Source organism: Lontra canadensis, unplaced genomic scaffold, assembly GCF_010015895.1.
Source record: "Lontra canadensis isolate GAN:19392208 unplaced genomic scaffold, GSC_riverotter_1.0 scaffold30, whole genome shotgun sequence".
In the NCBI taxonomy this organism is placed as follows: domain Eukaryota; kingdom Metazoa; phylum Chordata; class Mammalia; order Carnivora; family Mustelidae; genus Lontra; species Lontra canadensis.
In genome coordinates this window covers 13704364-13720509 of record NW_022631024.1, presented here as the reverse complement: position 1 = coordinate 13720509, position 16146 = coordinate 13704364, and the positions used below count along the sequence as shown (strand labels likewise).

The 16146-nt window shown below is 57.2% G+C and overlaps 1 protein-coding gene across 3 annotated transcripts; it reads left to right on the top strand.

The window, feature by feature from the left end:
• Positions 1–6968: 6968 nt before the first annotated feature.
• Positions 6969–15573, top strand: AK1 (adenylate kinase 1). Of its 3 annotated transcripts, none has more exons than XM_032865937.1 (8): positions 6969–7095; positions 9669–9760; positions 9916–9956; positions 11510–11545; positions 11724–11887; positions 12619–12735; positions 14892–15083; positions 15335–15573. In XM_032865937.1, exons 3-8 carry the CDS (start codon positions 9950–9952, stop codon positions 15401–15403), a joined length of 585 nt encoding a protein of 194 aa, XP_032721828.1. In that variant the 5' UTR covers positions 6969–7095; positions 9669–9760; positions 9916–9949; the 3' UTR covers positions 15404–15573. The 3 variants fall into 3 exon arrangements, with proteins under 3 accessions (XP_032721828.1, XP_032721829.1, XP_032721827.1); XM_032865938.1 differs by having other exon boundaries at positions 9669–9774; XM_032865936.1 differs by lacking the exons at positions 6969–7095; positions 9669–9760; positions 9916–9956 and adding an exon at positions 11097–11210.
• The last annotated feature ends 573 nt before the right edge of the window (positions 15574–16146 follow it).

The window sequence follows — 16146 nt, the reverse complement described above, 5'->3', positions numbered from 1 at the left end:
TTCGGGCCAATGAGGGCCTTGTATCCTCCAGCCAGTGGGCCTGGGGGTGTCTCTTGACCAATCAGGGATTTGGATTTGAGCTATGTGGTTAATCAGGGGTATTGGAGGTATTTCTTGTCCAGTCAGGGTCTGAGCAGTCAATCAGGGTATTTCTGAAGTTATCTGAGGCTAAGGACATGTGCTTTCCCATGAGGCCTTGGTTCAGAGCCCCAGGATGGACACCGCCCCTCCCCCATCACTCCCTGTTGGCTGGGACAGTGGGATCCTGTCCTGCCGAGCTGGGAACTCTGTGCTGCTCCCTCACTTCCCAGAGCCAGAAAGAGAGGTTGCATGGGAGTGGGAGCTGTGTCTGGAGGCCAGGCCAAGGGCATTTGGGAGCTTGTCGGGGGATCTTAGAGGTAGGAGCCAGCATCTGGGTCTTGGCTCTGCGCTGAGTGGCTTTGGACAAAACTCTTGCCCTCTCTCTGGTCGCCCTCCTGCCTGTGTCAGGTTCTAACATGGAGTCTGAGGCTCCCTTCCCACTTTCCCCACTGACCTTCTTGGGTCTGTCTTCCCTAAGACTGGACCCCTCCCGCCACCACCCCCTTGCTGGGGGGCTCAGCTCCTTGGGGGTCTGGAGTCCTCTTCCTCACGTCCTCCTGGAAACTTAGGGTATTTTTGCATAAACTCCCACAGGGCTTGGGGGGGTCGGATCTAATAGGAAAGGAACAAACCTTCAGCGGTTTCCTTAGTCCCTCCACTCAGCTGCCATTAGTTTGGCTCTTAAAGAGCCAGGCTCCCTTTTCTGCCATCCAGCAGTCAGGCTTTCCACCTGTTGGAGTAGCCTTCTGGGTACTTCAAAGAGGGGTAATCCCAGCCAAACTGGGGTTTCACACAGCCCCTTTTTCTGCAGCTGCTGGAGTCATCCAAGGGTCTCCCCTCAGCTGGGCCTGGGAAGGCTCTCAGGGCCCGGGAGCCCCATTGCCTGGGTTCTGCCCCCTTACTCTACACCAGGCACTTTATTGCTGGACCTCAGGGGGGTGGACTTGTCCCTGCTCTTCCAGAGTCCGGAAGGGAAGACTGGAGGGCTTCCTGGAGGAGGCTGTGGAGCGGGAGGGGTCAGGTGGAGAGGAAGAGGCCAGCAGCAAGCCTTTGCACATTGGGGTGGGGGCTGGGAGCCGGCGACTACCCCAGACTGTTTTGTAATGATTTGTTTAGGAATAAATGCGCCTAAATTCTGGTTCCATTTCCTGTGTCTCTGGGATCTAGCTTGGCTCCCTCTGGCCTGGCTATGGGCTTCCTCAGGACAGTGCCCATGCCCTCCAGCCTGGGAGCTCACACACAGGATGGCTAGCTTCCGCAGCCTGCCAGTGAGTCATGTGTTTTGTAGCTTGGGTGGAGACCTGGGAGCTCCAGAGGTGTGCGGGTTCCTGAACCAAGCCCACCTGGCTGTTCCAGTCCCTCCTCCCACTTCCTGTGTGACCTCAGGCAAGTCATCTCACCTCTTAGAGCCCTGGTTCCCTAATGGGTGAGACAGGTCCAGACACTGCTCTCCTGGTTCTAGGAAGTTCTAGGAAGGGGAGGGGCCTTCTGGCAGCTCTGTCCCAGGCAGGACCTGGAGGGTGCTAAGGACAGCGGGCCAATGACACAGGGCACTTTGTAGAGGTGACATTCTTCTGAGGCCCGAAGGATGAGGAGGAGGCCTGTACAAGTTTGGGGGAAGTGCTTCTGGCAGGGAGAGGTGGGAGGGGAGGAAATGATAACACTGTCCCAGAAAGCTTCATGGGACTGGAGGGGAGAAGCAGGAGCAGCACAATGAGGGGGAGACTGCAGTCGGGGGGTGGGCGCGGGGGGTGCTCGGAGTTTGGCTCTAGAGCCTGGGAGTGCTGAGGGCTGGGAGTGGAAATTTCCTGCAGGGCCCAGTGGGAAGGAGGCCGCAGGGCTGTGGCCCTGGGAGGAGCCTGGTGAGTCCTGGACTCAAGAGGGCTGCCACCACCCTCTAGGCAAAAGGGTTTGTTTACTTGATGTTGGCAAGAGGAAGGGGGTCTGTGACCCTGGCAGATTACAACCTGTTTAGGCAGATAAGATGCCCTTGGGAGCGGGGCCTGACAAAGCGCGCTGTGTGAGATGAGGGCGGGCTGCGGGGAACCGTGGGGGAAGAGCTCTCCCCGGGCACAGGGCCAGCTCGGAGGGTGGGCCACAGAGCTGGGAGATGAGAGGGGCACACTGCATTTGTCTCTTGCTCAAGTATAGGTTCACGCGATAGGCAGCCCCATGCCATGCGCTGCACTGAGTGCAACTGGTGAGGGAGGGAATGTCAGGTGGGGAGAGGGGCCTGAACAAAAGCCTGGAGGGGGGACCCCACTCAAGTCAGCAGTGAGCCCACAGAAGGAGGGAGCAATGGGAGATGAGACTACTTGGGGCCAGACGGGAGAAGGCCCTGAGTATCAGCACGAGGTGGGCTAAGTCACAGCCCTTGGCCAGCAGCAGGATGGACAGGAGGCCACGGCTCACCAGGTACAGTAATGGTGGTCGTGGTTGGCCTGTCGGAGGGACAGGGACTCTTGCAAAGTCCTTACATGGGGTGGGGGGAGGGCTAAGACCTTGCATAGGAATGGAGAACCGGCAATATGGCCCACTTCCAGTCCCACGTAAAGGCTTCTGGGAATCTGGGTGCAGGCAGAGGTTTCACGGTAGTTTCTCTCCCAGAACACTGTGGCCCTTTGGTCTGCTCATTGGTGGGCATGAAGGGGGCTGCCAAAGGCAGGCATTAAGAGGGGGGTTGGTGGAGCGCCTGGGTGTCTCACTTGGTTACGGGTTATGGTCTGCCTTCGGCTCAGGTCATGGTCCCAGGGTACTGGGATAGAGACCTGCATAGGGCTCTCTGCTCAGCAGGGAATCTGCTTCTCCCTCTCTCTCTGCCTCCTACTCCCCCCGCTTGTGCTCTATGTTAAATAAATGAATAAAATCTTAAAAAAAAAAAAAAAAAGAGGGGGGTTGGTTGCTGGGGTGGGACAGTTCAATTTAGCACCAGATGGTAGGAATTGGGAAGATGCCAAGGGGAGGAGGCGTGGGGCCCTCCACACCACAAACTCACTGCCTCAGATGGGACCCAGCAGAGACTGGTCCACTCACTGCCAAAACTAACTTCCTAAAGCCACCTCACTATGTTCCTTTTTCCTCTGAAATCTTCACTGGCTCCCCAGTGTGTCCAGGACCAAACCTACCTCTTCCTTTCAGGTTCAAAGCCCCCCATATCTCTGTGTATCCCTTTCCCAGGTACCTCTGTGAGGCTCCTACCCCCCACCCCTTCCTTGGGTTGGGGGCATCTCCCAGCAGCTGCAGACCTGACGCGTGCTTCCTAAAGTAGCCTCCAGCTGCTTCCTGCGAGGCTCAATTCAGCACCCACAGGGGCCAGCTGGGCTGTGCGTGGTTCCAGCTGCGAGCCTCAGAGTGACGCTGCCTCCCAGTCAGTCTCTCCCCAGCTGGCTTGTCTTCAAGCCTTGGGATTCTTTCTTTCACCAAAATATATTTTAAATATTTAAAAAACTGGTTTCAGGGCACCTGGGTGGCTCAGTCGGTTAAGCCTCTGACCTCAGCTCAGGTCATGATCCCAGGGTCCTGGGATGGAGCCCTGCATCGGGCTCTCTGCTCAGCGGGGAGTCTGCTTGTCCCTCTGCAACTCACTTCTCTCTCTCTCTCAAATGAATAAATAAAACCTTTAGAAATGAAAATAAAAATAATAAGGTTTCATTTCATATGTTTTTAGTTTAGTTTTGTTTTGTTTTTTAAGATTTATTTGAGGGGCGCCTGGGTGGCTCAGTGGGTTAAATCCTCTGTCTTCGGTTCGGGTCGTGATCCCAGGGTCCTGGGATCCAGCCCCGCATCAGGCTCTCTGCTCAGCTGGGAACCTGCTTCCCCCTCTCTCTCTGCCTGCCTCTCTGCCTACTTGTGATCTCTGTCTGTCAAATAAATAAACAAAATCTTAAAAAAAAAAATTTATTTGAGCACAAGCAGGGTGAGGGGCAGAGGGAGAGGGAGAAGCAAACTCCCCACTGTGCTGGGAGCCCAGAGCAAGGCTCCATCCCAGGACCCTGAGCCAAAGACAGACACCTAACCGACTAAGCCACCAAGGTGTCCCAGGTATTTTTTTTTTTTCACGTAATAAAGTAACATAAACCATTCAAATGATACAAGATAGAAGGTATCACCTGGTCCTAGTCCCTGTTAATAGTCTAAATATAATCTTCCAGACTTTCCTCCATGCAGTGTTTTTCCTTACCCGCTCTCCCTTCTCTCCTTCCCTTTTTCCTCCCTCTCTTCCTCCCTGCCTCCTTTTTTCTTTTTTTAGTTTATAACTAGGGGAAAAAATCCTGACACTTTAATATCCCAGCATTGGTGGAAAATCCACAGGTCATACACAAATAAAATAATCAAAACAGGTTCTCACAGAAATTTGGATGGCTGGAAAGCTCATTGAACTTCCAAATTGCTCAAATAGAATTATAAAAAAGCAAAATTGTGTTTTTCACAGAGACTTCAACATGGCTGAGACAAGAATGCAGAATAAAATAGATATTTAAAATTGTTTTTATTTACTATTTTTTAAGATTTTAAAATTTCTTATTGTGGCAAAAACCACATAAAATTTACTACTTACTCGTTTTTAAGTGTACAGTTTGGGAGTGTTAAGTACACTTACCTTATTGTAAAACATCTCCAGAACTTTCTCATCTCATGTGTCTGAAAGTTTAAATCTGAGCAACTCTGAGTTTCCCCTTCCCCACCCAGCCCCTGGTTGCCATTCTTTCTGTTTCTATGAATTTGAGCATTCTAGATACTCTATATCCTTAGTATCATACAATATTTATCTTTTTGTGACTGGCTTATTTCACTTAGCCTCAAGTCCTCAAGGTACATCTGTGTTAAAATTGTTTTATGTATAAAGTAATAGGTGCTTGTTTTATTTTTAGAAAGAAAGCCAGCCAGCCAGCCTCTGAGTAAGAAGTGAAAGTCCCAGCTCCTTGAAGGGGTCATGTACGTACCCCCACCAGCTCTGTTCTGCTTCATTTCATTGTCTTAAAGATACAATCGGTTTGATTATAAGACAACACGATTTCAGAGATGTTGAAAAAAAAAAAAACCACCCCAAACCCGTAGGAATAGATTTTATACACACACGCCCCTGCATGTTTAGAATTATTTTCACTAGGCTCTTTGCCTAGTTCTCTGGCTTGGGCAGCCGGCTACACAGACCTCTGGTTTCCTTTCTCTTACGGACAAAAACTGCAGAGTCTTACCTTGCCCCAGCCTGGCTATCCCTCCTATCAGTCATGCCCCATGGGCACTGGAGAACCATTTGCACACATTTTGTGCCCATGCAGAATGGGGGTCTGAGAACTGTAATTCTAGGAGCACAAATTCGGGGAGCAACCCAAATCGTGTCCCGTTGAGGAGTAAAAGCCAGGGGTCTTCATTAGCAAATTGCGGAAGTATTAGGAAGACCACACAAATTGTTTCCCAAGCATCATGATTGGAAGAGAGAATGACAGTTTATGGTGTGTCAGGTTTCTAGTACATTATGACAATTACCAGGAAAATATCCAATTTTTATCCAGAATGGGAGTTCAGGGGCACTTGGGGGTCTCAGTCGGAGAAGCGTCTGCCTTTGACTCAGGTCATGATGCCAAGGTCCGGGGATCGAGCCCCGTGGTGGGCTCCCTGCTTGGCAGGGGCCTGTTTCTCCCTCTCCTGCTTCCCCTACTTTTGCTTGCTCTCTCTCTGTCAAATAAATAAAATCTGTAGGGAAAAAAAAAAGAGTGGGGGTACAGCAGCTCTGTGTTCCATCATATGCCCCTGTCCAGTTCAATAGTTCACAGGTCCCTGTGTCAAAAATTAGATGAAGTTTTTGTTCCCCAACAAGATTTCATGGTCAGAAGTTCTATGCAGGTTCAGGCTAGGGATGTCCGTTTTACAGGTGTGACCCTCACTTTCCTCTGTGTTTAAGGATTTGCAGACTGGGTGTGAGACCAGGTCTCTGCCCTGTGCCTGACACAGTGAGTGCTCATTCATGGGAGTTGTTCTGTTTTTCAGGATTGTCACCCTCCGCCCCCCATTCTGGGTGCTCACATCCTATTCAGCGTTCAGGACATCCCACATCGGGGCTCCTGGGTGGCTCAGTGGGTTAAGGCCTCTGCCTTCAGCTCAGGTCATGATTCCAGGGTCCTGAGATTGAGCCCCGCATCGAGTCCCGCATCGAGCACTGCATCGGGCTCCCTGCTCAGTGGGGAGCCTGCTTCCACCTCTCTGCCTGCCTCTCCACCTACTTGTGATCTCTGTCTGTCAAATGAATAAATAAAATCTTTAAAAAAATAAATAAATTAAAAAAAAAAAAAAAAAAGAACATCCCACATCCCTGGGCTCACCTTCTGGGGGCTGCCTGGCAGTTTAATAGAGGCAGAGCTGATTTTTTTAAAATCTTCTGCACAACCACTAGCCCGGAAAGGGGTACCTGGATGGTCTTCAGGGTCCTGAGACAGTTTCAGTCCCAGAGGCGTTCTGGGGCTCCTTATAACAGGAGAGGAGGAGTTCCGGGTGGGTCTCAGCCCAGGGGACCCTCATGACCTGAGGAGGGGTCGGGGGACTGGTCTGGCAAAGCCCCCAGAATCCACCCGCCGTGGACTGGCCTCTCTCTGCCAATAATTTGCCATGGGATTTTGTGCAAAGGGCCTCTTCGCTCTGGGTCTCAGTTTCCCCAGCTGTCAGACAGGGAAACGCGGTCCTGTCCCCCTGCTGTGATTCGGACACTCGGGAGATCAGGCAAGGCCGGAGAAAACCCGGCAGGGCAGGCCCAGCCACCTGGGGATGCGCGGCCCGGGGTTGGGGCGGGGTGCGGCGGCCTTGCTCTGGCTTCCCATCGGGGCTCACCCGGTCCAGGCCCCCCTCCCTCCCGGTCCGCTCTCCCTCCCTCCTTCCCTCCCTCCCTGCCCTCGCGGAGCGCCGGCTCCCGGCATGCTGCGCGCTGCTGACAGCCTTATAAATAGTCGCCTTTGCGGGCAGCCGGCGAGGACGGGCAGGGCACCACTGGCCCCGGCGCCCGCCGCACCCCTCCCCCAGGTCAGTGTGTGCCCGCGTGCATGTCTGGGCGCGGGGGGCGCCTCTGCGGGGGCTGGGGGAGCGGCGCGCGCCTGGGGCCGCGGGTCTGTGTGTGTCGAGGCATCCTTGGGGTTTGTGCGGCTGTGTGTTTGTATGGGTGGTTGTGATCGTGCGGATCCTCCTGTCTGTTCTTCCCAGGCTCTGCTCCGGCTATTTGTGCCACCTTGCGTACACCCGAGTCCGGGGGTGTGTGTTGCAGCCCCTCCTAGCGTCCTAGACAGTCGCCCCTTTGTCCGGGCTGGCACTCCTGGCGCTGGGGCTCCAGGTCCCTGCCCTTGGCACGTCCCAGCTGGGGCCCAGGGAAGGGGGCTGTGGCCTGACGCCCTGCCTGGAGGACCTGGTGGGGGCCACCTATGAGATTGGAGGAGCTATCCTGCCATGTCATTTTGAGTGCTGGGGGGACAGGAAGCCCCCTGGTTGTTTGGTCCCCCTGGCCCAGCCTCCTGAAAGGACGGGGTCTCTAAGGGAGCCCTGGGGCCAACACTTGGGACTTTTTTCTGAGCACCGCTCAGATATCCACTTAGGGCTCTCCAGCCCCAGCAGGACAGGGCCTGGGGGGTACAGGCCCAGAGAGGGGCCACCAGACGCCCAAGGTCACACAGTTGAGTGATAAGCCCTTAACTGGCTGTTGCTCTGGGCCTCAGTTCCCCGGGCCCCTGGGCAGACCCCTCGGACACAAGAGGAGTTGCTGCAGCCTGGACCCGGGGGCGTTATAAGGCCTGGGTGCTGAGCTGGTAACCCAACTCCGTCCTGGACCCCTGGCCTCCTTGAGGCCTCCTCACGACCCAGGTTATTTTGGACCAAGGAAGTGGCAGGTGCCAGCAGGACAGAGGGGCTTAGGTTACTGCGAGGCAGGGCAAGGTGGGTGGGAGGCCACTCCGCAGGGTGTCACCTCAAGCTCGCCCTGGCCAGGGACCCTCCTCCTCCCTTACCAGCTGCCTGGGGCGCTGGCACCTCCTACCCTTCCTTGAGCACACTCAGCAGGAAAGAGGCTATAACTCATGCCCCACGAGCAACGGGACAGTCAGCAAAGATGCTTAGAGACCCACTGGGTGCCAGGCCTAAAAGCAACAGAAGATGCAGCCCGAGGTTGACCCCAGCGGAGCTCTGGAGCAAGTCTCTTCTCTTCTCCAAGCCTCAGATCCCTTCCAAGATGGCTGTGAGCATGGCATGAGGCCCCCAGCCCTGTGCTCAGCCCGAGGCCAGGCCAAGTGCAGCGGGACACACAGGCTGGGGGTACAACAGAGAGGTCCAGTAACGTGTGGTGTGTGCGACACTGGGGGCGTTCGAAGGAGGCACCCGCTAGTGTGGGAGGGGAGGGCAGAGTTCAGGAAGACTTCCTGAAGGAGGTGACAGCTGAACTGAGTCCTAGCCAGCAGCACCTGGGGAAAGGCATCCAGGCATCAGGTACCACAACAGAAGCCAGGGCCTACAGGTGGGACACGGTCATGGTGGGTGAGGAGGCTCCAAACAGTTCAAGTGATGGCTGCTAAAGCTGCAGAGGGGGGAAGGGGCCAGGCTGTTGGACTCTGTCATCCATGTTAGGGGCTCAGGCTTTATCTTGGGAGTTAAGGGGGCCACATGTGGGAGAGTTTTAAGCAGACGAGTAATGTGGTCTGATGCTTATCAGAGAGAATCCTGCGGATTGCCTGGTGGGGTATGGAGTTAGGGAGACCCATGGGAGGCTGGGGCAGTGGCCAGGCGCCCTGCTTGCAACAAGGAAGTGGTGGTGAGCCCACAGGCTGGAGGGACAGTCGGGACATGTGTGTGCAGGGGGGAAGAGGGTTGTGGGAGAAGGGTGTTCACAGAGACTGGGGTCTCTGGCTGGGCAACAGGGTGTGGAACTGGGGGCATGGGATGTTCTATGGGGACTCCAGGCCCCTCTAGGGACTGTAGACTTATGGGGCTGGGGAGAGAGGCTGGGGGTGGCTGGGGAGAGACAGGGGTCCTGGGGACCTGAAGCCAGCATCGTGAGGGTGGAGTGAGGGGCCTGGGGTTGGGGGCATGCCAGGCAGGGTGAATGCTGCCCGAGGGCTGGGCATCAAGGGTCAAGGCAAGAGTGCCTGTGATGGTCCCTGGTGGCTTTGGGGAGGGCAGGTGGGTGTGGAGGTGACAATTCTAAGTGGAAGGAGAGGTTGAAGCAGAGTAGGGTTCCCGGGAGGAGGTGGGGTTCACTCACAATTGAAGGGAAGGCAGGTGGTAGAGCGAGATCCTCAAGGGGATGAGGGGACAGGGGTCATGTCAAGGGGTGAAGGCTGGGGACCCCCCCATGTGAAAATTGTATAGGGCCATGTCCCTTGAGTAGCTCCTGCAGCTTCCTCCCCCTCAGGCCTCTGTGTCCCTTTGAGCATCCTTGTCCCAACCCCCTCCTGGCTGAGGACGAAGCTCAAGTCCCTCTTCCCGCCTCCAGCCTCCATGGAACTTTCCTCCCAACCCTGGGGAGCGTCTCCAAGGTGCTGGGCAGACGCCTGTTTTCTAGGACTTGCAAGGGGAGCAGCTCAGCCATTGCTGACGCCACTGTTTCTGTCCCTCAGGATTGTCCTCGCCACCTGGCTCCTCCGGCGGGAAGAGGTGGACAGGAGGGCGTCGCTGCCCTTTTGTTACAGTGGAAGTACACCAAGGAAAGGTGACTTTCCCAAGGTTACTCAACCTTCGGGGTCCTCCCTGCCCTGTACCCTTGGGAGCCTCAGGGCCTGGCACATACCGTGTGGCTGGGCAAAAGGGGGGGCAGAGGGCAGGGAAAGCCCCCTCACCTGCCCCACTTGTGCCCTTGTCTTGCAGTGTGTGCTAACTCGGCTCCCGGGACCTCAGCAGGATGGAAGGTACCAAGGCTCTTCTTTGCTGTTCACTGCCTGGGCCTCAGTGTGCCCGTCTCTTAAGGGGTTGCGCTTTCAGGAGACCTTCTGGGAAGGGCTGGAGGAGGGGCTGCCAGAGGGGCCTGTCTGGGAGCCTCCAGCACCCTCCTCGGGTGTCTCACGGGATCTGCCAGCTCCACGATTAATTTTAGAAGCAAGGAGGCCTCCTTGAGGCTCCTGAGGGCCCCAGAGCTCACCTCCTACGCTGGTATTTATAGAGCTGAATCCCTGCCTCTTTCTAGAAAGGGTGGGTGCTGGCAAGGGGGGGCTAGCCCTGGGGAGAGGCCCCAAGTGTGTAAATGCCAAGCCTAACGAGGATGAGGCAAAGTCCAACCCCTCTGTGGGATTCAGTTTCTCCGTGGTCCAGAGGGGAGTGGGTCTTGAGGTTAGCTTGGGCCCTCCTGGCCTGCTGTGGGCCCGGACCTGGAGGGAGGCGTGTGGCCAGCAGAGGGCCTGGCTGGCCCGCCTCCTGGAAGTATCACCACCCAGTCCTTGGCCTTGTGCCTCTGTCTGGGTCACTCTTAAAGGAGCCTGCTGCTGCTCTCTGAGCTGGCAGTTGCCCTTCTACCGTTTGGGCCCCCCAAACCAGCAGCCTCTGGGCTGTGGGCTCCCCCACCTCCATGTCATACTGGGCACTGGGCAGGCTGTGGATGGGAGCCCGCAGAAGAAGCTGTTCCTCTGACAGCTCCTGTGGGCCTCCAGCCTCAGGGCCACAGGGCCCATGGGAGCTGCCAAGCCTTGCTCAGTGGGGAGGAACAGAGAGCCAGAGAGAAGTGGGGACTCCTCTAAGGTGACACCAGGAGGGCCTACTTCCCTGAGAAGAGGGGAAGGCCGGGCAGCCTGGGAAGAGGGCCCGGGTTCCAGTTGTAGTTCTGGCATCCTCGGAGCAGGCCCCTGCCTCCCTAGGCCTCAGTTTCTCTTGCGCGGTAAGGCTGTGGTCTTGCTGAGTCCTGAGGGCTGGTGAGGCTGAGGCTGGAGCACGAGTTCACCTCCCTCTCTGGGCGAGGGCTCTCCGTGCCCACCGCAGCCCTTTTCCCTGGCAACTGTCTCCAGGGCAACATATGTTGTGGTTGCCAACTCCGTACTCGTACTGCCCAGGGAAGGCGGGCATGGGCAGGCCCCGGGGGCTGGGAGAGGAAGGGTAGGGGACGCGGGAGAACGGGACCATGGGGGCCTGCTGCTCGGGAACCCGCCACACCACGGAAGACTCAAAGGCCAGAGGTGACCCGCTGCTGCCCAGCAGCCACCCCCCCCGCCGGGGAGGGGCTGTGAGGGTTGGCATCTGAGCCCCTTAGAGCTGTCCTCAGCCTGGGCCGAGTCTGGCGTCCCCAGGCCTTTGCCTGGAACAGCCTCTCCGCCCTGACCGCTGAGCTGGACTCAGCCTGTCGCTGGTTGCTCTGGCAGGAGCCTGAGCTGAGTCTCCCGCTGTGAGGCCCCGGCACAGGCTGGGGGCTGCAGAGGAGGCTTCAGCTCTTTGTCAAGCGAGTCCCTGAACTCTGCCCCCCTTTTCTGTCCCCCAGAGAAGCTGAAGAAAACCAAGATCATCTTTGTGGTGGGTGAGTCCGAGGCAGGCGGGCCAGGCAGCCAGCAGGGAGGCTCTCCACAGGCGCTGCTGGGAGCCTGGGGCTGGGACTGCGCCTGGGGCTCTGCCCTCCTCCGCGGGGTGGCGCGGTCAAGTCCTCGGCCGGTGGCGGCCCCGTCTCGAGGGGTTTCTCAATGGGTGGGCGCTTGCAGGAGGGCCCGGCTCGGGGAAGGGCACCCAGTGTGAGAAGATTGTCCAGAAGTACGGCTACACCCACCTCTCCACCGGGGACCTCCTGCGGGCCGAGGTCGGCTCGGGCTCGGCCAGGGGCAAGATGCTGTCGGAGATCATGGAGAAGGGGCAGCTGGTGCCGCTGGTGAGTGGGCCCAGTGGGGTGGGAGGTAGTGGTGGCCTCAAGGGGGCTCCCCCACCAACAAACCCATGATGCCCTGGCAGGGCTGCCTTGAACCTCCCTGGCTCCAAATACCCCTGGCTCTGGTCCCCATTTCCCTTGGCAGGGAATTCCTTCTAGAAGCTCCTGGAGCTTCTAGGACCCCTGCCCCTGCTGACCCCTTCAGCCTCACACCACACACTCAACACCCCCGCCCCCCTCCTGCCACCACCCCTGCAGTTACCTTCCAGCTGCTCTGGCCTTTCGGTCCTGTCAATCTCATCAGATTCTTCCTGCCTGGAATGTTCTTTCCTCCTCAGCTCAGACCTCCCTGGCTCCACAGATTTGAGCTTAGAACCCCCCCCCCCATTTTATAGCTCCAGAAGGCCTCCTTCTTGGCCCATTCAACCTGTCATGCTTGGAAATTGCTAAATTAACCTCACTGCACCGTGAGCTGCTTGAGGAAGGTCTGCTTTGTTCCCAGTGGTGTCCTCAGGGCCCTGGACTGGAGCTGGCTGGGAGGAGGGTCTGAGTCAGTATTACTGAATGAATGCATGGTTGGATGAAGGGCTTCAGCAACCCAGCCAAGTCTTCACATTCAAAGGAGGCTTCCTGGAGAGGGAGGCTTGTTTGGAACACCTTTATTAGGGCAGAGGCCTGGAAGAAGGAGTGCAGAGAGGAGCTCACGACCCCTCCATCTTTGCCTGTGCCCCCAGGAGACAGTATTGGACATGCTTCGAGATGCCATGGTGGCCAAGGTAGATACCTCCAAAGGCTTTCTGATCGATGGCTACCCTCGGGAGGTACAGCAGGGAGAGGAGTTTGAGCGGAGGGTAAGGTACAACCTGCTGGGTGCATTTGGGGGCTGGGGTGTGGGGTGGCCAGGCAGAGGCTGCTGTGATGGCCAGAGTTTTGGGCAGAGAGAGAGAGACTGATTGTGGGTTGGGGTGGGTAGAGGGGTAAGGAGGAACACTGGGGAAGAGTTTGCAGAAGTCTTCCTAGAAGTCTAGAAGAAAAGTCTAGAAGGAGAGGAAGCACAGGCTGGGGAGCTCACAAACCTGGGCTCAGGTTCTAGCTCAACAGACCTTGGGCCAATCATTCTGCCTCCTTGAACCTCATCAGTGTCCCCATTTGCAAAATGTGGGGGGCACCATTGGCAGCTGCCTTAAGGAGCAGGATGTGATTAGAGAGAATGTAGCCTTCCAAAGTGGGGCTCGGCACCTTGAAACCTGTAGTCGGAGGAAGCGGGACGGACAGGGCTGGAAGGGTCAGGTTGGTGTGGGGAGAACAGAACCTAGGGGGCAGGGCAACCAGGACTGATGTGGCAGAGGGGTTCAGGCCTAGCTGGAGGCCTCGAGGCCGGGGAGTCCAGTCTCCTTCCACGGGCCACCAGGAGTCTGGCTGGAAGAAGTAGACCTCAAGATGTTGGCTCCTAGCTGCCCGAAACAGACGCCCAGCAGGAAGACCAGGCAGGGGGCAGCTCTCCCAAACACACGTACTTGTATGCCTATGTGCATGTATATGTCCGCACATACAGAGCACACACATGCACATACACATCTGGCAATGCACATATACACTCACGCAATGCATGCCTGTGGACACCGCATGCTTATACACAGGGATGTACATGTGTGAACACACACACACACACACACACACACAGCTCCATACCTCTGGGGTCACAGGTCATACTAGGGAAACAGGGCTACGGGGAGGGGGCGGTGCAGCAAGGGGTAGGGCTGACTCCAGGAGGGCTTCTTGGCAGAGGGAGTCCTTCCCAGCCTCGTGGGGAGGACCAAGCATCCCAATGGGCTGGGGTGGAACCAGACCCCCCAACCCTCACTTCCCAAGCCTGTGAGGCTGGGGCTGTAGCTGGGCTCCCGTAGCTTTGAGCCTCATCCAGAGGTAGGACATTCCATGTTCCGACCTTGAAATGCCTACAGGACCTCAAGAAAGCGTCTACCCTGCTCTGGGCCTCAGTTTCTCTGTCTTTGAAACAGAAGCGGCCTGGGCCATGGACACTGTGGTCAGGTGCTCGGCAGCCTCAAAGCACTTACTGTCATGACCCACACGTACCAGCTGTGTGACATCGCCTCCAACCCTCAGGGCCACATCTGGAAAATGAGATTATTAAAAGTCTCCTTCCCTCATGGGGCTGTTGTGGGCTCCACTGAGGGCAGTGGACCCAGCACAGGGCCCAGACCCGCCATGGCCTCCAGGGGTCCAGGCATCTGGTCTTCTGAGATCTGGACACCAGGGGGCATCAGGGCCTCGTGGAAGGAGGACAGGTCAGCCTTGTTCCTTCTCGCCCTTTGCGGTGGATGAAACCTTCATTCCAATGACAGGGACACTGTTCAGACCCCCACCCCCACCCCGAGCTCAGCAGCCCGCCATCCCTCCACCTTGTCAGGTTCTGGTCCAACCCCGCTGTGTCAGACACGAGTCTCGCTGCCCTCAGGGTCTCCTAGCCTAGCTGGGGAGAGGGACAGCGAGTAAATAACCAGAGGCCTCCTGACATATTCTGGGTGAAGATGGAGAGGGGACTGAAGAGGGTGTGGGAGGTTGCTGGGGATGGCGGGCTGGGGGGTGGCATCTGGGAAGACTGCCCCAGAGGAATGAGATTTTTGTTCGAATCCGAAGGCCAGAACTTGGTATTGAGGGTGAGGGTTCCTGGCATGAGCAAAGGCCTGGCATGGGAGGAGGCTGACGAGACCCCAGACTACAGTCAGTGTGGCTGAAGTAAGGAGAGCGAAGGAGTGGGAAACATGAGAGGAGGAGGGCAGGAGGCCCTCTCCTAAGGGCACGGGGGAGCCATGGGAAAGGTTGGGAGCAGGGGAGCGGTTTCTGGAAGGTCTCTCAGGCTGCCTTGGGGAAGGGCTTGGAGGTCTGAGTAGGTCTCAGGTGGGGCCTCTGACTGGGGAGGATGGGAAGGAGGTGGCCCCAGTGGGGCAGGAATTGGGCCCCTATGAGTACCCTCCGCCCGCAGATCGGACAGCCCACGCTGCTGCTGTATGTGGACGCAGGCCCTGAGACCATGACCCAGCGGCTCCTGAAGCGCGGAGAGACCAGCGGGCGAGTGGATGACAACGAAGAGACCATCAAGAAGCGGCTAGAGACCTACTACAAGGCCACAGAGCCTGTCATCGCCTTTTATGAAAAACGTGGTATCGTACGCAAGGTGCGCCCCCTGCAGGCCGTCGGTAGCCCTAGGAAACTGGGGTTTTTGCCTGGGGTGGCCAAAATTCCAGTGACCTTAGGTCAGCCCCCCTCTCCAGGCCTTGGTTTCCCCACTGGCTCGATGATTGCCTGTGCTCCCCTGTGGCTGGGCTTAGAGAGCAAGGCCAGGTCTCTGGAGAAGTGAGCCCGTGCCTCGGTGGGGCCCACCCGGCCCTCCCCATCATCTCCACCCTTCCGGCTGTCTCCCCACAGGTCAATGCCGAGGGCTCCGTGGACAGTGTCTTTTCCCAAGTCTGCACCCACCTGGACGCCCTCAAGTAGCAGCCCTGGAGCCCCTTCCCTGGCCGAGCCCCGCCCCTCCCCTGTCCTGACTGAGGCTGTCCCCAGCCGGAGCTCAGCGCCTCCACCCTGCCCGGCTGGACTGCAGACAGAGGAAGCCACTTTATCCTGTTTTCGTGGACAGCCAACCACTAAAGGAATTTCCAAGGACATTCGGTTTTATTCCTTTTTCTTTGCTTTCACTGGAGTTGATCCACGTGGTATGGCCTCTCCTAGCCCCTCACCCTCCCAGTCCTCCTCGGGCCCCTCAGCCCACCTTGGCCAGCTGCCTTTCCCTAGCACCACGGGAAGATCCAGGGTCCTTCCTCATCCAGGCCATGCCAGGCCTGGAGCTCCAGGGTGACTGAGGCAGAATGCTTGCTCTTGGGGACTAACGGTCAGGCACAGCTGAGCCCTGACCTGGGTTCCTCTCAATCCTCACTGGGCAGCCTTGGCCCTGAACCCTCATCGCTCTGAGCAGGTTTTCTGTGCTTCATGCCACTGGGACCTGTGTGCAGCGAGGTCATGGGCTGGGTTGGGAGAGGGGCTTCCTGGGTAGCGGGAGGGCACACATGAGCTCTCTGGGTGGGCAAGGAATTGGCTTCTGGGTACAAGAAACTCTGAGGGTCTGGCAAGGGCATCGAGATTGGTCAGCACTCCCTCCCTGACAAGGTGAGATGTGGAAGACCTCCCACCATACATCCCTGGACAGGTCACCAGCTGCCCTGTCTGAGCGCATTTCCAAA

Coding starts and splice junctions, on each gene's coding strand:
- AK1 (XM_032865936.1), top strand. CDS start 11,156: ATGGGGGCCTGCTGCTCGGGAACCCGCCACACCACGGAAGACTCAAAG. Junction 11,546..11,723: donor CAAGATCATCTTTGTGGTGG/GTGAGTCCGAGG, acceptor GGGCGCTTGCAG/GAGGGCCCGGCTCGGGGAAG. Junction 11,888..12,618: donor AGGGGCAGCTGGTGCCGCTG/GTGAGTGGGCCC, acceptor CTGTGCCCCCAG/GAGACAGTATTGGACATGCT.